The sequence below is a fragment of the Natator depressus genome, chromosome 9, assembly GCF_965152275.1.
Source record: "Natator depressus isolate rNatDep1 chromosome 9, rNatDep2.hap1, whole genome shotgun sequence".
Classification (NCBI taxonomy): Eukaryota; Metazoa; Chordata; order Testudines; family Cheloniidae; genus Natator; species Natator depressus.
The window spans coordinates 79,834,859-79,856,973 of NC_134242.1; the positions used below are offsets into that span (position 1 = coordinate 79,834,859).

Sequence of the window (22,115 nt, forward strand, 5' to 3'; positions counted from 1 at the left end):
GATGCAGCAGCAGCAGCAGCTTGCCGAGCTGTCACACTCACACAGGCTTCTTATCTGCACTGGCTTGATGAATTAAAAAGCAAGCCAGCCAGCAAGAAAGAGAAGGAGAGAGAGAGGGGGGAAGAGAAAGAGAGAGAACCTTGCAGCCAGCATTTGCCTTTTGGTTTTTTTTTAAAGGAAGGATTTTGCGTCTGAAGTGATCACTGCTTGTGATGAGGCTTCACTTAGCAGGCTCCAGAATGAGCTAGAGGCGGCAGATAGGGGGATAAACAAACAAACAAACAAAAAATCAGACCAAACCCAAATACCAACCAGCAAACCAAACCAGGAACAGTTTTCTCCTTTATTCTAGCATGGTGGATGTATGGACAGTCTTACAGAGCAGAGGTTGACATCTCCAAATCTACCAGCCCCACATCTTGAACACTACAGTGTTCTGCATTGCACCATGACCTTGGATGTTCAAACGGTGGTCGTTTTTGCAGTGATCGTAGTGCTATTGCTTGTGAATGTCATACTCATGTTCTTCCTGGGCACTCGTTAAATGGATTTTTTCTCCTGAGCTGTTGGGGGCTACTGCCACTAGCAATTCAACAAGAGAGCAAGAGCGAGAGAGAGAGAGAGAGAGAGAGAGAGAAAGGACAGAGAGAGAGAGAGAGAGAGAAAGAGAGAGAGATTTCTTACTGAGGGGGGAAAACGCACTGAGCTTCAACATGGCCTCGCTGTGATATGTATGACGTTGGTATATTATCTCTCCGTAAATCTTTTGTCATGTCTTGTCTTTTAAGTATGCCTGTAAGTGTAGCTGCTTATTGCCTGGATTTTAAATGTGATAAATAATAATAATCCATTCATATATCTCTTGGTTACAGATAGCTAGATACAGCTGTACATACCTAGGTAGAAACAGAGTAAAAAAAAAAATTGTTAAAAGAATAATCACTACGTGTGTTGTTTTGATTCCTTTAAAAAATACGGACTCCCGTTAAGAACAGAATAGGGATTTTTTGGTCATCATTTCTTGCAAGCAATTAATGTCGAGTGTCTCTGAGAGCAACTATGTAGGTACCAGGTGAGAGACGGTGTGTATTTAATTGAATCTAGAGCACTGGCCGTTTTAAAAGGTGGAAAGAAATCCTAGCTGAGAAATGAATGTTATTAAATCTTTGCTAAAATAGCATTCAGCCGCAAAAAGGGGAAGAAATTTGATTGATTGATTTATTTCTGTTGCCTTGACAGTGTGACTGGAATACTCAATGTTCAGTCCAGAAGCCTCCAAATTCTATGTTCCCACCAGTTTAGCAGAGCTCTTTTCTTTAGACATATAGCAGAGAATGAAACATAACCAGCTGGGTTTTTTTTCTGTTTATGTGTGTTTCATATCTTTGCAGAGTGGGAAGAGATCAGAGATGAAAAGTAATGCATGCTTTGTTTTCCTGTGTTAAAGCAACAGATGCAAGGGTTTTGCTCTTGTTTTGATTTTTTTCCTAAAAATATTAGTTAGGCTTCCTTTTTTTAATGTACAAATGAAAAATCTTTGCCCATCTCAGGGATAACAGGATTCCAATATGGGCAGTTTTTGGCGACTTCATTTACATTGATTTTCTTGAAAATGAAGTGCTAAGTTACATATTATAGGCTCAATGAGAAGTTGTCCACTAGTTCAAGGTCCTTCTGTTAAGAAATGTCCAGAGCAAAATGAAATTGTTTGCAAGCTGGGTAACAGGGTGGTTTTGGAGGTGGATTTCAATGCACAAAGTTTAGTAGCAATACAAAATGTGCTGGGAAGAGTAATAGCTTTTCTCCATGCAAATATCATACACAGAAGCAGTGTTTCTGTGTGAAATCTTGTCCACTCTTTATTTATTATTTCTGCTACAAGAAAAGATCCAGGCTTGCTGAAATAAACAAATAAAAATTAAAAATAGTCACAGCATGTTTTGGAAATGTTTGCGTCTCACGATAATATTAACTGTGAGTGTATTTCTGTGATAATCTAGGCAGTTCGAACTAGCTCCATCTGTCTACATTATTTTTCCTATGTACTCCATTAGCTGGAATACTACCTATCCACAGAGCCATAGATGGAGATATAGATATAGACATATATACACGTATATATCCAGATGAGCGTGTCAGTTACAAGTTAAGCGAAAAGTTTTATGTATAGTTATAGTAGTTAAGTGTCAAAATTTGAAATTAAAACAAATGCTGCAAATCTGACACTTTCAAACCTGGCTTTAATGGCAAATATAGGGAAGAAAAAAAAATCACTAGGGTCAAATGTTGTAGCATTCAGTCACGTAAACCAGCAAGAAATGTTTAATCAATATAGCCAGTTTTAATACATATTTTATCTATTGATCTATAATAACTCCATAAATTGTGACACAATCCCATAGCAACAACTCCAGTGCCTGCTGACTGTCTTTCCTTTTACTCACTTGTAGCTATCCATGGAACAGGTGATTGCTTCTGAGTGGGTCTTCTTTTAAAAAATCATCATGATGATGGTTTGGATCGCTTAACAAGTAGAATTTGCTTTGTTTTCTATCTTAGCAATGTGATGTCAATATACGCATGGGTTGGAGAACCTCTTGGAACCAGATTGAATGAACATAGGTGACCATGAAATGGGAATTCTTTGCCTGGGATTTTTCCCCTTAGAAAACTAACAATCAAACAACCCCCCAAAATGATTTGATTTAATAATTTTGAATGGCATAGTTATTTAGAGGAGTAGGGGAGGAAACACAAAAAACAAAAATCAGGGAAAAAAGCAGAGAGAAAACTGGTCTTAACTGTCTGAATTTTTTTTAAGGTTAGATTTTTGCATGAAGGTTTACCTTTAAATAAGATTTGTGCAAGGAATGCTTGGTAACTAATGTGTATTTACATCTAGCACACTCACATTCCTAATGCAGAGATTCTGGCTGACATTTTGCATTCTGGAAATGTGTGTGTATATGACAGCGTATGTTAGAGTATGTGTGAGCATGCTAGTATGTGAAGGGTCTGTGTCTGAGTGTGTTAGCTTGTATGCTACAACTTTGATTCCATTAGTGGTGCGGTTTTGTATTTTGTGTTGCTAGGGGATTAAAATGGGGGTACAGTGTGTGGAATGAGGGGTGCCAAATGCTACATTCAACCCTAATAATTGTAGAGTGATCACTGGGTATTGTTTTTTTAATTTCATTTTATTTAAAAATAAATAAATCTGGAACCTGGACATTGGAAAATAATTTCAATTTAAATCTTGTATTTTATTTTCCTGAAGGCTAATGGAATCAAAGAAAGCAGATTTATATGTAACAGTGTGAAAATGAAAGCTTGGGAGTAGAAAAGTTTGTGTGTCATTTAGACAATGTTGTTCTTATTGTATGGGTAGGGGTTTCTCATAGACTTTTGGATGGGAAGGGAGGAAAAGGGCATTAGAAATGAGTCTGTTTTTTCCCCAGCCTGTTCATTAAAGGCCAGTCTTTCAAATGGCCCTCAACCCAGCCTCTATAATCAAGTCTTGGTGATGTTGCAACTGCAATTCTGCATTTAAAAAATATAGCATTCAGCCGTCTAACTGCTTGATTCTCAGGAGCAATTAGCTAGTTGTCTTTATTAAAGAGGAAGAAGTATCACAATATTCCACATTCATGGTCCAAGCCATGACTGCTTATAATAATGAAGTTGTGTTGGTTGGGGTGACAACATGGCTAGATGTCCATATTTTATTACCTTCACTCTCAAATGATTGCACTTGCAATTTCAGGACCTGATCATACAAACACATATGCATATGAGTAGCTTACATACTTGAACTCAATGGGTCTATTCAAGTTACTCGCATGTATAAGTGTTTGGAGAGTTAGGGTCTCAGAGGCGAGTTGTGGAAGTTTGGCCCTTTAAGTCTCTCTTTCCCTCGATCTGAATAGGGTGGGCTTCACTTTTGTGGGAACGCTCAAGCCAGAAATAGGGTGAGAGGGGGAAAGTTACCTTTTAATTAAAAATAAAAGAGAGAGAGAGAGAACATCCCTTCTGTAATATGCTGGCCATGAAAATTACCCCCTATTAATCCCATAAAAGCTTTCCATTGACTGCTACATGTATATGTTTGAGCTGGGGTGACTGGAGACCTAACTCACTCTTTGTCAGCTTCAGCAGGATTCAATGTTATTTCAAGAAAATGCCTCTGACTGTATCATAGCAACCCTTGTATCACACAGTACATAAAAAGTCCATTCCTCCTGAGCTTTAATCCACCTTCTTAAAGATCCAGGCACCTTCCTAGATAAGGGGAAACACGGGTGCATATTTTTCCTTCCCAATGCTTCAGAAAAAGCGAATATGTCATCAGTATCAGTACTAAATCTATTATACTTTACATTCTTCAGTGTGGTTTTAATTCTGATTCTTTAAGGCTAACAAAAGGGATTAAAAAAAAGCTTTTGCCACCCCTCTTGATATCCCCCCCGTCCGTTTTAAATCTCACATGACAAGTAAAAGGGGACGGGACAGCTCAGAAGTCTCTGACGTGATTGTTCTTTTCTGTCCTGCCATTTGGATTTTATCCTGGGATGGCAGCAGTGCAGCATTTGTTTATGCTTTATAGTGAATGAGGAGCTGAGTAGATTCCAGTCCTTTTGTGGGAACGCAGAGGTGCTTTCTCATCCCATAGATGAATGTTGTTAAGAGCTGCATGTTCACCTGACTCCTGCCCCCATCTGTTTGCATAATGTGGTTATATTTCTTTTTGGATCAGGTATTCAGTACACAGCCCAACTGCTGTGTATAATGTCTGAAGGAAAATTGCCAAAAATCCATGTAAGTTTTTTTTTAATTTGTTAAATTAACAGAACCCATCTCTTCTTTACTGTTCATTTCATTGTATTGTTGTTCTTTTATTTTTATTTAGTGAATGCTGGTTGTGATTGGAGATATAGTTCTTAATTCTCTGTATACCGTGCTTGCCTGCTTGCATGTATGTATCTATGTACCTATGACCGTTCTGTATTTGTATATGCTATATATTGTTAGTAATGCATCTGGGTAGAGGGGTTGTCTTTTTTTTTTTGTATTCACAATGTATATCTTTCTGAACTGGCTACAGTAATTGTATTCATTGTGCATCTCATCTAATGGGATGTTATCCAGGCTACTTTATAAGTTGTGTCATTTGCTCTCTTTCATATGAGATATTCCCAACTGTCCAAAGTTAGGAAGATTGAGGGGAACTATCAAATTATTATCAATAATAATAACTGTGCTGTTGCAGGAGGATGTGTTTGTCTTGGGGGTCACAGCTGGTGACTGGAGGACAGGTCTCCAGGTAGCCATTCCCAACTCTGCCACTGACTTTCTGAGTGGCCTTGGCCAAGTCACTTCACCTCTTTGAGCCTTGGTCTCCAGGGCTGTAAAACTGGGATGATGCTACATCAGTGGAGTATTGTGAGGAACGATCAGTTAATGTTTTCTCATATACTAATATGTCATTTGAATGTAATGTTTTATTATTCTATTCAAACGGCTGAGCTGTGTGGGGCATTAGTTGGCTAAAGGGCGTCTGCCCATACCATAAGCGGTTGGATTTAGTATTTTGTTTTAAGGGAATCCTGTTCTGGCTTGTGAGCTGTAGTGATTTATGCTGCCAACTAAAAATAGATGCTCCTGGAGGAAGAGCTGCTGAAGAAACCATGAAGGATCTTTTTTTCATGTGACTACGAGCTTTTCCCTGAGAGAAAAAAGATTTTATTTTTAATTCTAGAGAACCCTCAGACTGCTGGGCTCTCTGTAACTCTTTCTGTGATCGTTGTCTTCAAAGCATCATGCAGCCTGCTTTTCCACTCAGAAGAGCGCTTTTAGAATATTACCTTCTGCGTTGTCAGGACCAGCCACTGGGAAGACGAAACTTGTGGCAGAAAGCCCTCCAGAGAATTCCCATTGATGAGTGTGTCTTTAGGGTCAGGAGGCTTTGTCAATAGAGGATAACCAAAATTAAAGAGAAGCCCGAGGAACTGTGTTTCAAAGGCAGTTAAAGAAAGAGACGTGGATTTGTGATAGCAACACTTATCATGGTTTATCCATATTGTATCCTAAAGTGCTGTATAAGATCCTTTAGCTATCTTTATCCCCATTATAAAGATGGGGAAACCAAGACAGAGAGGTCACATGGTGAGTTAATGGCAGAGTTAGGAAAAGAATCAAGGCCTCCTGATTCCCAGTCAAGTGCCTTATCCAATAGTCCGCAGTGCCTCCTGAGTGTCAGAGGTGCACTTTAGGTAATCATGCAAAAGTGTGGATGCCTCTTTGAAGCTTATATTAATTTTATCTGAATGTTGTTATCTGGAAACCTCATGAGAACAGGCTTGATTTTGAGATTTCCAGGATGGCCCTATTTTCAGTTTGGTAAGGAGTATCTTTCTCACAGCTATTTTGGGATTTCCACTTCTCCTTCAGATAGAATCCAGGAACCATGAATGCGTGAAAAAATTAAGTATATGCCCATGCCAGTTTCGGACAATGGATAATGGTGGCTAAGAGGCTTGTCAGTCCTTAGCCTGAACAGAGACATATGAGTTGATATTACTCGATTGCTGCCTGTGATTGTCTATGTCTGTTCTGAGTGGAAGCCTAACTAAAATATGGGAATGTATTTCCAGCCCATTTCCTCTACTTTCTGGTCTGATTGGATATAGGGGTAACTGCTTTTTCCCTGCTGCCCTGCGTCAGTAGGTGGCACTCTTCTTTCTGAGTCAGTACTGAAGCAGTGCCCCAGCTACCTCAGGGGATAGTGTGCTGCTTGTCTTTTTTATTTTTCTGGCGTCCCATATGTAAACTTAGGCTCCTGATAATTTCAAGTCATTAGTTGACTCATTGCACTTTCATGAGAATAAGTATGTGCTGAGCAAATGTTAGTTTGTATTTTGCCTGCATCAGTTTCCCCTTCAAATTTCAATGTGCTCTGTTAATCTTTACGTCTTGTGCTAAGCTGTCATGTATTGTTGCTGTGCACTGTTGAGCAGCTGCCACAATCTTCCCCAGAGAGAGCTGCATTTTTGCAGTGGGTGAGGTGATTCGTTGTACAGAGTTTGTTAATCTCTTCTAGTGAAACGCAGTGCATAAAAGAAAAAAAATATTTTAGTTTATTTTCTGCTTGGAAGTACAGCCAGTATCCGTTACTCTCGTTTTCATATACATGTGGCAGCCCCACAAGTTGGCTTTTATAAAGAGATATCTTACACATAATGATGAGGATAATTGTCATTGACCTTACGTGTGTGACAGTTATTCAGGGGGATATCAAAGTATCTTTTAAACGCCCAGTAGCAAATCTTGAGAATCATATTGTTTAAGTCAAAGTCTGTTGATTTATATTTTCTTCCCAATTTCCACCTTTTTTCAAATATTTGGGACATTTGCCTGAATGAAGGTCTCTATTACTAAACGGTGAACTTTCTCCAGGGGCAAATTTCTGAATCCACAGTTCTGTTTGTGACATTGTAACTGGTGGCTGTAAAAGTGAGTGCAATGTAACAAACAGAAGACTTTAGGAGTGGAATCAGCAGAAGAAATACATTATTTTTTTAAAGGAACATCCTGGGAGATGTCTCTAGTAATTATTAAAAAAAAAAAAAAAAGGTACAAAACAGCCTCCTGCCCAGAATAAATAAAATACACATTTGAAATAACAGCAACATAGGGCTTAGTCTTTTATCTTGCTAAGCTGTGGAGTTATTTTGCTGGTAATAGCTGGAGAAAAAGTTTTTTGACATCTTAAATGAACTCACTGGGACAGCAGAATGAAGATTTGCTTGTATTCTCAGGAGAGGATTTTTCAAAGAATTCCTATTGACCAGATTTCGTATGTTAATGTTGATGGCACTGTTCCCTTCTGTACTAGTTAATTCTCTTTGTCTGGCAAGATTTATGCAATGGGTTATGTACTGTAATTTCTATTCTGACACTAAATTTATATTTAGGTAATGCTTGCTTTCTAAAATTCCTTCTCTGTGATTTGATAAGTTACTGATTAGTTTATGTGCTGTTCTCCTTCCTTACCTGGTGAGGTGCAGTCATTTTCATTGTAAGCTTGCAAAAGTGTGATTAAGCTTTGGTGGTTGTTTTTAATATGCATTCCTGGGCCCAGGAGTAATGCAGGTGCTTTGATTTTGTAAGCTTCCATCAAAATTCTGTTTAAAAAGCACACACTGTTAGAATGCTTTCTGGATCTGAATGGAATGTGTTTGAAAGCTTCGGGAAGCATCAGTTTGTTTTTAATGGCAACAGGAATGTTTACACCAATCTGATCTAGAACTGTGAATTGAAATGCAAATTTATTACCACAGTTGTGTGTGTGTGTGTGTGTGTGAGAGAGAGAGAGAGAGAGAAATATTTGTGTTAACCATATACTAGATTGACTATATGTGTGCATTTATCTGATTTTATATATATATATATAGAGAGAGAGAGAGAGAGGAGAGAGATACCTATAAATATAAAAAGATACACACAGACATTTTATTTATATATATATATATATATATATATTTACACACACACACATATGTATATAAAGAGATATACACACTTGCCTCTGCACATGAGGATGAGCCTGCACAAGTAGCTTTCCCTCATTTTGTCCCTCAGTAGGACCAGCCACAGTGGGAAGCAGAGACTGTTGCCACTGAGAGGGGATATGGAAGGTGGTGTGGTGTGAGGATGGAGCCTGGGTGAGTGGACTTGGCCTGTGAAGGGAGGAGTGTGGACACCCAGCATCCTTCTGAAGGCAGGCAGGCACTGCCACTCCAGCCAATGTTCCTCTAGAGCCCCCGGAGGAATCCTGGCTGCATCAACCAAAACTCCTCCAGGGCCACAGATGGCAGCACTGTTCCCCACCAGCCTTCCAACCCAGACAGTGGCTGAAAGCCACAATCTGGCCTGATTATACACCAGTGCCAAGAGGAGATGGAAGATGAAGGAAGTTATAAGGAATGAAGGTGTTGGAATGAGTTATGGGCCACGCATCAGTCTTCCACATGTAGTGGGCATCACACCTGTGCTGGAGAAAAAGGCCTTGCCTCTTGTCACCGGGACTTATTTTCAGTGATGGCAGCTTCCGGACTATGTCAGGCTCTATTCACTGGGGACATCAAGTCTCAGGTTTTGAACAGCATCAACTGTAATTAACAGGGAGAGGCTGCTATAATTTGGGGGGGTTTAGGCAACAGCTGGATGGGATGTTCAGCCCCTCTGGTTAAGGCTAGATGAATCTCTAGTCGCATAGCGTCCAGGGCCAGATTGCACCAATCTGCTTGAGAGCAGGGATTCTGCAGAGCCATTTGAAAGTCTTTCCTTTTGGATTAAAAATTTTTTAAAAAGAGAAAAGGAGCAGCCCTGGGAGGAGCTAGTTTGTTGTCTTTATTTACAGCTAAATGTGTGACAGAAACGATTAGAAATGACTGTTAAGAGGAGACAGTCCTCTTCTGTGCAAATCATGAGAGCCCTTCACAATTGTTAATAAAAGGTGATTGACACTGCAGCCACCCCACCTTGCCTTACGGCACCTTTAAGGATCCTCCCACCAAAAGATCTCCACAGTGCTCCAGGAAGTGGTGCTGATGACCCAGCACATGGTGCTCTCCTCTCTGAGTCAGTACTGAGCCATTAGTCCAGCAGGGATGTACAGGGCACTGTGCTGGGTCAGCTGTCATTTTTCTGATGAGACATTAAACTCAGGATTGGACTGCGGTTAGTCATCAAAGCCACTTTAATGGCAGGTATTGCAAGGAGTTGTTAGGGGTGTTTGCTCCAGTGTTCTTGTTATCTTCTCTTTCCCTCCTCCCCCAGTTTCAGTAGGGCATGGTTTTGTTGTTCACCTCCTGTTTTGTAGTGTTGCTGTGTATTGTTAAACAGTTGCTGTATTTCACCCCAGAGGTGGCTGTCTTTCAGTGATGGTTTAAGTAATCTCTAGGGTCTGTTTTGTGTAAGAGTTTGTTAGGTTGCCTCTCTCACACGCACACACACAAACTCACATATGTGTGTGCATGTATATATCTATATCTATAAGTATGTGTGTGTGTTCCCTGATATGGTTTGATAAATATGAGGCAATGGCAAGGCAAGTGCATGTTACATAATCTCTGGGAGTGAAGAAAACGTTGTAATTCATTAGGACGCAGGCCTTCTGCAGGCAGCATTTGTTAGCATCATTTAACCATTGATGTGTGTAGTTCTGCCAACTGGCCATGTTTTCGTCATATACAGTTGTGTCTGATTTGAAAATCTGGTTACACCAGCCGTTGGTTTTGTTATATTTTTAAAGTAAATAATAATAATTAATAATAGCAAAATCTCAGGATGAGGATGATGGGTCTTCCTTTGCTTTATGTGTCGCCTGCAAGGAATCTTCCTTCCCCCTTCCCTGGCTCTGTTCTCTTTAAAATCGCTGTGCCTCAAGAAATCAGATACAAATGTGGCTCGAAATAAATATTGCACCCCTCCCCCTATCTCTCACATGCTCTCACCCACCCATCCGCCTACACACGAATGGGAGAATGAAATCAACATCTACTTTTAGCCAGAGCCTTATGGCTCTGCAAGCTGATTTTAGACTCTTTTCTCCAGCATTGTGGCTGTAGTTGATGTATATATGAATGGTAAAATAGGAGAGGATTTGAATACAGTATTAATTGGCTCTGCAGCCTTAAGAGTGTCCATCTGGACCCAGAGGGAGTAATGCCAACATATGCAGCAAACAGAAGAGTATTCAAAGAGGATGGGGAAGTTTTTCTTGTTCAGTAAGCATTGAGAGCTGGGGGAAGCATCATCAGTTAGATGGAACTAGGGGAGTGGGAACAAACAGCAAATAAGAGGAATCTGGATTGAGTCAAACAGGAGTAAGTAAGAGGATCTGAATTCTTCTTTCCTACAAAAGGGCTTGTATCCAGCTGCTTATATGTTACAGCATCTCTGCACTCTCCTCTCTCAGTATATCCAAAGGGAAGAGGAGGAGCAGCAGGGCATTGGGCCTGAAATTGCAAATGTGTCTTAACCTCTTAGTCTTTCCATGCCTCAGTTTCTCTATTTGTAAAAGAGAAGTTGTAATATTTACCTTCCTACAGAGGGCTATGCAGCTTAATTCAAATATGTCTGTAAGATGCTTTGTGGGCCTTGAAAGGGAGGAGGCCCTAAAGAAGTAGAAACATGGGATCGCTTATTTATTTTTAATTTACCCAGTAAAAATAAAAGATCTCAAACTGTTTTCATCTCCCAAGGCAAAGCAGATATATCTACTGGGACTAAGCTGGCAGTTGCCTTTTGAGTGAAGTGAATAACTCTATATTGCTTTTAAAAACCAAAACTCTCCACAGGGAGGTTGGAAATTGCCACACTGGTTCAGGCCAGGGGTCCCTCTGGTTCAGTATCCTGTCTCTGACAGTGGCCAGTACCAGACATGTCAGAGAAAGATGCAACTAACTCCATAGCTGATAATGATGGAATAACCTGCCTATAGGGGATGTTCCTTTCTGGCCCCTGCTAGCTAGCTGGTGGGTGATGCCCTGAAGCATGAGGGTTTATAGCCTTTGTATTTCAAAAAACAATCTTCTCTAATGTAACTGTGGATGTTCTTGTTATCAGTGTCACCAGTTATCAGTGAATAATAGGCTACAGTCCTTTAGTATTGTATTTAGAAATATGAATACATAAATAAAACTATAGGTTCCCATCCAGTGCTTTAGGTGCCTTGCCCATTATAGTAAAAGGCATAAAGCACTGGAGTGGGACTCCAGGGACATGGGCTCTGCCACTGGCCTGGTGGGTGACCTTGAGCAAGTCACGTCCCCTTTCCGTGCCTTAATTTCCCCATCTATAAAATCAGGATAGTGGTACTGACTTTCCTTTGTAAAGTGCTCGGAAATCCACCTCAGACCACACTCTCTTCAACAGCCTGGGAGAAAATGGGTAAAACACAGGCTTTGCAGTGTGCCACGAAGGCTAGCAAATTGTGAGGAGTGCGGGGTGTGTGTGTGTGTGTGTGAGAGCTTTGAAATCAAGGCCTCATCCTCCCCGCCCCACAGAACCAACAGTTCCCTCCCATTTATACTGTGTGAGCTCCAGGTTGAGCACCTTTGCTGATCTCGTTTGTGTCAGTCTGTCCCGGGGAGAGAGGCAGATTCCCAGGTAATGAAAACCAAAACCCTTTAGTGCTTCATAGTTATGAACAACACCTTGAATGCCACTTGGAGGTTTAATAAAAAGTGTGGGCCAAATTCATCCCTACTGTAACTCAGCTGATTTCAGTGGATCTACAAAGGGGATACATTTGGTCCCAAAGGTTTTGGATATGCACTGCCCATGTGCCAATATTAGACTATACATGGTATTATTGTCATACACGAAAAGTATTTTAAATGGCATTAATCTAGAGCCTCTCTGTTTCTGTCTATTTAAAGCCTTCAGTCTGCATTCAGGCAGTTCAGGATCTTTTGTTTTAATATTGTGAATTAATAAAATTACTCTTTTATTGTTAATTGATCAAAATTAGCACTTTGTACTTCTCTAATGCCTTTGGAGGAACTTCCTAAACATTCATGAATTAAGCTGCATTATGTATGAATATCTATATCGAGACTTGGTAGAATTCCATTTTTATTTTTTTATAATTTTGACAGATAACATTGATGTTTATTTTCAAGCTTTTAAAACGTTTTTTATTTTATTTAAATTTTCACAGTTGCACAAAATTATGGGGTTTAGCCTTTGAAATTTTTTATATGGATTTAAATTTTCAGAGTTGTGGGAAATTATGGGGCGGGGGGGGGCAGGTATGTTAGACAATAATTATTTAATGACCGTAGATGTTGAGATTCAAAAGTTAAAGCTTTATAACCATTAAAACACAAATTATCAACATCCCATGTCAAAATATACAAAGTAAATATCCTTAAATCAAATTCTAATAAGCTCTCAAGCAGCATTTTTCTTACTTTGCCTATCTAAATTTCAATTCTCATCAATGGAAATATTTTTTTTTGTCAGTTGTGTCTGTATGTTAAAATTGACATTTACCAACAAAAATCTAACCTGTCCAAGCCTATCTGTAATGAAAGGAATAACCTTGATTTTTTCCTGATTTCTTGTGGCATCTGAAATGGGTACAAGTGCAAAGCTAAAGCCGTTTCCTCCAAATACATTAGTAAAACACACGCTAAGCCTAGGCTCTTGATGCACAATTGAGCAGCTCAAAAGTGACCCACACCAGTATAGCCCTGCTGTGGACCACTGGTAAACTCTTCTGCTGTTTCTTTAACCTGACACAAGCTTGTCTGTAATTAGCTGTACCCGGGACCAGGCAATGTAATCTAACTAATTTTGCTCAGAGCCATAAACTCTCACACCATCTCCTGCCTCCTAAAAGTTTATCTTCCCGGTGCGGGAAGCAGGGGGAGAGAATGTTGTCACAAGTTCCTTTTGGATAAAATTCCTCTTCGGCTCAAAAATGCTCAGCCTAGCCTGTTGTAGGTCTCCTCAGGGTGAAGGAATCACAAGAGCCTGCCAAAAATAAGTCAGACGTGTGCATGCAAAATAGTATCAACACAGCTGTTAGGTGTAAGGGGGGGTTGTGGGTTTTTTGTTTGTGGAAGACTGCATCATTTTAATTGCCTAATCAAAAGCAGTATTTTTAATACCATCCATTTATTCAATGCCTGACTATATCCCAGTATAAGGACTACGGAGCACTGTACTTGTAGATATTTTTGGGCCTGGCCTTAAGCTCTAGCTAGTGCCATAATCCGACTTCCTCCTTCACATACTTTGTTTTAGATCTCAAATGAGCAATCGTAATCCTAGGAGTTAGAGGTGGAAAAGTCCTATCTGATCAGCTGCTGCTCTGCTCTTTGGTGCTGGAGACCTTATCCCCTCCCAGCTGCCTGGTGCATGATGTTTAGGTTTCAAATAGGCTACTAGTGGTTCAAATGCCACAGACTGGTTCTTCCTGGACCAATGTTTTAGAACTTTTGTAGTTGATGATCCAGTCCGTCTCCCTGCCATAGCAAAATTGTTCTCTAGAGCTCATTAGCTGGTGATTTGTATGTCTGGGATGTTTACCACTTCCCTTGGATGGATAAATATCCCACTGTCACTTTTCTTTAAATTCCCTTTTTTCCTCCCATCTCCACTGCAGTCAGTTTCACCCATTTGCTTTTTTTTTATTTTCTGGCTCTTGCCGATATTCCATGGCTTCTCTGGATAATAACAATACTTGACACTTTTCACTGCAATAGTTTAAAATATTTTTCTAAAAAAGAATTAATTAAAGGCCTGTGAGGTAGGTAAATACCGTAGTACTGTCCCTATTGGACAGATGGGGAAACAGGCACACAGAAGAAGTTAAGTGCCTTGTAGAGTGTTCCATAAGGCTTAATTCTGCTACATGCTGAGCACTTCCTCCTGGAAACACCCTGAGCTCAATAGGGGATCAGGGTATTTGCAGAAACCAGAACCTCAGGAACAGAACCCAGACCACCGGACTACCCGACTCATGTGTTGGTATATTATTATTATTATTTATTATTTATTATTTCTATTGTCGTAGCACTTAGGAGTCCCAGTCATGGAGCAAGGCCCCATTGTGCTAAGCACTGTTAACCACGAGAGCTCAAAGCCAGGTCAGTCAGAAGAAGCATATGGAATTTGGGATGCTTATAAGAACCCATGCATCTGTTACACTGAACTGGGGACGTGCGAGAACTGGCTTTCCAGTGAGATGTCTGATATTGCTACCAATGTCTTGGCCAGAAATCCTACATGACCAACCATTTTTCCCACTGTTTTGATATGCCCACCCATGTGGATCAAGGGGGAAGAAGTGAAGGAACTTTTCCACTTGGAGGGGACAGTTCCTTCCCTTACTAGCTCCCAGGATGAGGCACTTGTGTGAAGTCCCATACACAGAGCTCATGGTAAAGCAACAAGATTGCCCTCAGTGACTTGCTTCTCACTGGGAGCCAGATTCTGCTCTCCATACTCACATGGTACCTTGCTCTTCAAATGGCCCCAATGAACTGTCTCAGAGTAATATGCTCATCTGTGAGAGTAAGGAGAACAGGACTGGGCCTCATAGAGGTTTCAGCCTGAAAGTGTCCTTTAAACCTTTTCAGAAAAGGCAAGGCTGTTTTTATATTGTTCAAGAGTAACCTCCCATATTTGATCTGCTTGTGTGACCTCCCATATTTGATCTGTTTGGCTTTTATTGGCAGGAATCAGGAAATTGGATAGAAGAGTTTTCTTTGCCAGAGGCATGTGACAAGGGCATCATTGGAGTACAGGGTGGCTCGCTGAATAGATGTCTTTGTCGATAAATGCATAAGTTGCTCCATGAGTCTTCTCAGCAGCCATTCTCAGTGCTTGCAATGGGAATCTTTGCCATTGGCAAACTATAAATAGGGAGATGTAATAAGGGAGAATAAGCTGCCCACAGCAGAATCCTTGTGTTAATAAAACATAAAGATGAATGGATGCAGAACAGCTTGGCTTGAAGAAGGAAAAAAAAGAAAAGAAAGCTATAAACCATGGACTAGTTGATATTATTTAAAAGCATAAAATGATCAAGCAAGTCAAGAAACTTAAACAATAAAAAAATCTGCAGTGAAGACCAGTAACCTTTTTATGGCACAGCATAAGTCATTTTAATTGCAACCCATCTAGAAATCTATTTGAGGTAAGAAATCAATTCAAGGTTGTAAAATAGAGTGTGAGGGCCAGATAATAAGAGTCAGGATTCCACATGTTTATGACTGTCTGGCTCGTTGTTTGCAGTTTCATTCCAAGTGTTATTTTCATTCCTTCTTCCTTCCATCCATCCAGAGAAGATACCCTCCGAGGTAGGTTGGGGGCTGAGTGAGAGGTGAAGTGATCTGGTACCTTCCTCAATGGGTTGGGTCTTTTACCTTCTCTGAAGAGAAGGCTTAGGGTTTTGATGCTGGTGAGCTCCATGGTGAAAACTGCCAAGGTGATCAGTGCTGCTGCACTGCAGAGCTATGTGAGAGGGGTGGAGTTTGTGCAAGGACCACCTGGTTACGTCCCAGCCTGGGTGGGATGCTATTCACTGAGATTTCTGTGGAATGATCCTGATTTTGCGGGGGACTATCTCACATTTTGCAAGCTAAGCTGCTCTGGTCAAGATGGAGCATGGCATACTGGGATCTCTGGCTCCCATGGACAGCACCTCTGTATCAACTCTGTAACAATGAGCCAGGGTGTAAAACTTACTATGGCCACCTATGTTTTAAACATCTGTTTGTCTGTCTAGCTCACACTCATCATTGTAATATCTGAGCACCTAACTAAATTCCAAATACTTAATCCAGCATAAAGAACCCATTGAAGTCAACCAGAGTTGAGAGCTCTCTGAATCTTGTGGGTTAGGGACAGCAGTTAATGTTCGAATTAGGTAACATGTTTAATGATGATGGTGAGACCCATTCAGAATGAAAGGCCAGCACAGGGCACCTGACATTTCCCCATGTTCTGTAGTGTTTGCAAAGGATGCGTTGCTTTGTTTCCTTTTCTGTCATTGTCATTCAAAGCTGCCACACCTGATTTGCATTTGATCCAATCCTTGCAGGATAGCATGATCCAATTCTTGCAGCATCCTTGCTGGCAAGCGTTGTGCACAGAACGGAACATTGGAGCATATAGGGCAATGCTCAGGGCTGCCACCAGGCTACCTGCAGTGGTGAGAAAGTGGCCTTAGCCCGCTGAGAGGCAGGCTGTGTTTAGCTGAGCTTCACTCCACAGCTCAACGTGAGTTTTTTAAAAAGCAAAATGTTTTTACAGCCTATTGTTTTCCTAAATAAAAAGCTGCCAAGGGGCACTTTGTGATTGGGTTAACAGATTCTAGGAGGTGGATCCCATGGACTTTAACTGGTTTCGTGGAGCTAAGAACCCCACACCCTGCCTTCAAAGCATCCCTATAATATTATGTCTCTCTGTCTCCTGTTAAAAGTCTGTCATTAAATGTAAACTGGGCTTAAATGACAGAGCAGCAGCACAGGTGTGGGGTGTTGTCTTCAACTCAAAAGGATGCCTCGATGGGGCTTCTGGAACAACACACATCTGTTCTGAAGTCAGGTTTCACCAGCAGCAGCAGGGTGATGGGAGAGTTTCTTGATAACCAGAACTGCAAACATTTAGAAAGATTTCACAGCAGAGTGGCTCAGAGCCTGAGCAAGTGGATCAACGCCTTTAGTGTTCCCTTTCCTCTGATCCCATTCTTGGGCATCTCATCCTGCTTCCAACCTTCTCCTCCCTCTGTTCTTTCCTCCCAGATATCATCCCTGAATGGAGAAATTCTTTATTTGCCCAGGATTAATCCAGCTGTCCCTATTCCGGTTCCATTTGGGATCAGATGGTATTATCCATTGTTCCCTTCGGTGGGAGCTAAGCTGACCTCCTCAATCAGGCTAGAAGGGAAGTTCCCGCAGAGGATAGCATGGTATAATATGCCAGGGGAACCTTTTCACATTGGTGAGGGATGCAGCTTACATTCCTTGCTGTTGGATACTGGATACTGCATTAAAAGCATTCACTTCTGGATACTACTGTACCAGCAACATAGAGTGAAACTGGAAGGAAAGAGCTACAAAAACAATCAGGAGTCCGGAGGGCTTGACTTGCTTGGAAAGGTTGAAAGTGCTTAAATAGATGGACTGAAGAGGGGATGTTTGGGGGGGGGGGGGGGTTGGGAGGACATAATCATCAATGGGTGTAAAGGTTAAGGAGGGAGAGGAATTATTTAGGGTGCTACACACGGTATTACTAGGGGTTAATGGAATGATATTAAAAAAGGGGAAATTGAGGCTGAATATCTGGAAAAAATATAGATAATGTAATCTGTTGGGCTGTTGAATATCCTCCCGAAGCAACTGGTTCAAGTCTCATCACTTGGCACATTTGAAACTAGATTGGACAATATACTAGAGAATGTGCTCTGGGAAAAATCCTCTATTGGCTCATTGATGGAATGATGATCCTACCAGGTCTTCTCCACCTCTAATCTCTCTGATCTTGTGGACCATCAGTCCATGACGGTATAGTAACGTCTGTGTTACCAGGGTTCCTAGTGATTCCCTTGTGTGCATAACTTTGTACAGTGCTTAAGGGAAACACCAGTAGGAGTCTTGGTGGATCAAACTTGTTCTGTTGAGAACAGGACACAGGAGCACCAGCTGGTTCCCAGGACAGATAGATTCACAAGTAGGGGGTCTCTGCAAACTGGGCACCTGGTAATGTTGGGAGCAGAGGGAAAGGGAATATTTTTATTATTATTATCTGGGACTAATCCAATCCTTAAAAAGAGTGTGGGCTGCTTCAGTTTGAATGTGCTGGAAAGCAGGGCCTTTGGGACCAACTGGATAGCATGCAATGTGGCCCCATGGATCACTATGAATACTGTGTTACTTACACACCTGAGCCTTTTGAACCAAAGCAAGGTATCTGTAGGCACACTCCGAAGCACCTACAAATTCTTGGCCTGGCATAGTTTAATGAGCTTTTTGAGCCAGAATCGGATAGTGGTTTAGGGCTCAGCCCCAAGTACTGCTGATTGTTCTCTCCCGTATTACCCTGGTGCAATGGCTTTGGGCAGTCACATTTTAAAATTTGGACGAACATGCGAGCTGAAAACACCCTGGAGGGACCCTGTGCAGTTTTGCATACCAGTTCATCTCTGCTGACTTTTAGCACAATGGGTTTTTATAAAAGGGGCGTGAGATGGACAGACCTGGCAGAAGGATCTGCATTGACAGTTTTCCCTTCTCTCCCGTTCTTCTTTAGCTCTCTGAATGCAGCCTGTGCCCAGGATCTTTTGTAACTGGGGAAAAATAATAATTTACAACATGTTCTTTATTGAATGTCTTTGTCTTGCAGGAGAGCAGGCCCCTCTTTGTTTTCCCTTGTGTCCAAAATAATAAGCCTCTTGTGTATTTAGAGCTGCTTCTGAAGAAACTTAACAAGTCTTACAAAAGTCATCATGGACCTTTCTCCTTGAGAGGCCCTTTCCCCAACACATGCTCATGGTGAGTGTTGGTAGTTCTGTATGTGGAGAAATAGAGCCGCCTCCTAGACCCTATCCCAGCTCACAGCGTTTGATCATAGTTGTGCAGGACTTAGATGTGGCTGCCTCAGGGTGTAGTCTTGGATTTTTCCAGCTAAGCTCATTCTGGTCTGGGGCAAAGTGTTTGCCTTTCAGATGAGACACGGGAAAGAGATTCTGGTCACTCATGATCACTAAAGACTCTGTAGCACTGTTTTGCCAGAGTAAGATTCTTAGCCCCAGTGTCCTGGCAAAACTATAGATAACTATGTTCTGTCCACCTTAAAACTTCCTTGGTAGGTTAAAGGCTGGATGTAAAAAGGAGCCTAAGGGAATTAGATGCCCAACTTCCAATGGAATTTGGGTGCCTAATTGAATTAAATTCCTTTTAAATTCCAGTCAAAATTAGCAATTTTCTCACTTCCTATCCTTTACTGTCTCACAGCATCATTGTGGACACTTATGCAGCTCCTGTGTTCTGTCCCAGAGGCGGTTGGACGTGTGTGGAGGAACAAGTGATTTCTGTATTTATAGTTTTGCGAAATGCTTTGGTATTAGAGGGGCTATGTACTTGTACAATTGTGTTATTAATTACTCTTGATGAATTATTAATGGAAACATTTGTCCCCACCCGCATATACCTTACACCACTTACTGCTTTTCTTGTTTTGTTTGTATTTTGTCATCTTTGACCAATTTCTTTCTTTGTTCTTCAGATAAAATAAGGTGTGTTGGGGCTTTTCAAGGTATTTTAATTCCATCTAGAACTCATCAGATTGTTGGAGTTAGAGATAGAAGAGACCTATTAAATCACCCAGTTCATCTCCCTGCCAGTGCAGGATTGTTGGCTGTGTTCCATCTCTTTAGTATTTTGTCTAGTCTAGTTTTAAGTGTCCCAGCCGGGGCTTCCACCAATTAAAATTTTGTTTAAAAATACAGGGTTTGATCCTTCTCTTCCTTCTCTCTTGAACAGAAGGATCTGCTCTAGCTGCCTACTAGTTTGTGTAGGGAGGTTAAATTGTTGATTTTAACTGATCAAGCCCTAAATGACTTGGGACCTTCCTACTTGAGGTGATATGGCCACAGTTGCCATCATCAGAGGTGAATGAACTGGAATTCCCTCAAGATAGAAGAAATGGAGCTGCCAGCAAGTCGTTCTCCCTCAGGGCCCCTTGGCCTCTGGCTTCCCACCTTGGTCCCATACAGTTCAACTCTGATGAGCTTCAGGGCACATTACAAATACCACCTGTTTGCTAGGGCTTTTCAGGAGGCTTGAAGGTACGGGCTCGAGGAGGGGGTATATTTTGCTGCTTTAAATGACTGGCTGGTTAAGTTAATTCTGGTCTGCTGCTGGCTGATTAGGCCTGTGTGGATTGTGATTCTAACTGTCAGGCACCCACAGCTGTGGTAGGTGTCCTTTTTGGTATGTAAATCTAAATAAATAGAAATGAATAGTTGGGACATTTGAACAGGCTGTGAACAGGGTGAGATCAGAGGTTTTTGGTGACTGCTCCTTGCTTTTCAAAAGATCCCCTGAGTCAGATCTGCCTTAAGTAAAGTTATTGCATGTGCATTTTGAGAACCTATCCCCAGCCTTTTTGCTCTATTAGTGTGGTCAGAAGACCCTTGGATTTATGGATGACCCTAGAAAGCACAGGTTACATTTTGTTAGCCTGCGAGTTAGAGAGACAGAAATACAGGGTCCTGTCTGTGTCCAGTAGCCTCACTACATTATATTTTAAATATCCCCCTTCTATATTGATTACCTCTGTGTCCTGTCCTTTCTCTGTTACAAAAAACCTTATATTTGTATCATATTCTAATTTCTGCCCCATCACATGTTGTTCGGGAAGTGTTCCTGCTTCACATTGGCTTTTAAGTTACAAAGCAGCCTTCCTTGCCATTTTCTTTGCCTGCGGTAGTATCAGCCATTTTTCTAACAGTGAGCTGAAACCCTAAGATTCCTGCTAATCCTAAAGGATCCAGTGGGGGAGAATACTGAAAAAGAAATGTAGGGATCTGGAAATGAATCCAGGATCTTAGAAACCATGGGCTGGATTGTCTGCCAACTAATGCTTAGCTGTTGGAATGCTGCGTTTCAACTGTTGCACCGTGCCTATTTGTTAGACAATGCCAGTAGCAAGATGACAGTTATGGCAGGTGGCTTTTTCTGTCCTAGCATACTGTAATGAGAGAATAATGTAACACTACTCATCCTACTCTAAGGAGAATTCGCTTCACGTAGCTATAAAACTGTAGTTGAGTCCCAGTAAGAAAGAAAACGTTTGGGCTTCCTGAAGTTGAGAATCACCAAGCCCATTCCCACCACATTGAGAAGGTGCTTTCTGAGCATACTCACAACCCAGCTAGCCTCGAGTATGTAGAGTTTGTAAAATGTGGTCTAACTGAGTGCAAAGAAACTAGAAGTGCTCTCATTCTGAATCTCTGTGTACACACACACACTGTATATGTAGGTACACATCAGTTTGCACATACACATGAAGCTGCACAAAGACTGGTACACAAGCATACACACACAAGCTCACATACTGTGTGCACATGCACACCTGCAGTTGCACAAAGACTGGTAGATGTGCGTGTGCACACCAAATCTCAGACGCATACAGATTTTGACAAGCAGATATGGGCATGGACGTTAGCTTGGACAGACACACATACACACATACAGTGTCGCATGCCCACACAGATACCGCACACAGATTTACACATGATGCCCACTCAGATTCGCACACACAGTATTTTATTGTCACATTGAGGAGTTCCATAAAAACTCCCCGGCACTTGTCCCAGAAGGCTGCCAATGGTATTAAAGTCAACTCGTATTCTTTAAAGTGAATCAGTGAGCTCATCAATATCTATATCCACCTCAAACAAGGAACATGAAACTGCTTTGGATTTGACACCCTCTATAGTCTGGTGTTAAATAGGTTATTACCAATAAAATAGTGGTAATAAACTGTGATGTATGACTTTAGAGAGTGGGAAATAATGGGTCATTGTGTTTGTT

General features: G+C 41.2%; 2 protein-coding genes across 11 annotated transcripts in view; both read left to right on the forward strand.

Moving 5' to 3' along the window:
* Positions 1-22,115, forward strand: part of ARHGEF9 (Cdc42 guanine nucleotide exchange factor 9) — a 238,795-nt gene that overhangs the window by 85,664 nt on the left and 131,016 nt on the right. Inside the window, exons 1-2 of one of the 10 annotated variants that reach the window (XM_074962418.1) lie at positions 652-731; positions 4,754-4,815. The exons of 6 other annotated variants lie outside the window; for them this stretch is intronic. In XM_074962418.1, the coding sequence (XP_074818519.1) occupies positions 4,786-4,815 (30 nt within the window). In that variant the 5' untranslated portion in view covers positions 652-731; positions 4,754-4,785. Of the gene's footprint in view, positions 1-617; positions 796-4,753; positions 4,816-22,115 lie in introns of those variants that run through there. 3 more of the 10 variants (XM_074962416.1, XM_074962417.1, XM_074962414.1) reach the window with 3 other exon arrangements.
* LOC141993113 (uncharacterized) lies at positions 23-548 on the forward strand. Its single transcript, XM_074962419.1, has one exon. The coding sequence runs from the start codon at positions 365-367 to the stop codon at positions 542-544; it is 180 nt and encodes a 59-aa protein (XP_074818520.1). The 5' UTR covers positions 23-364; the 3' UTR covers positions 545-548.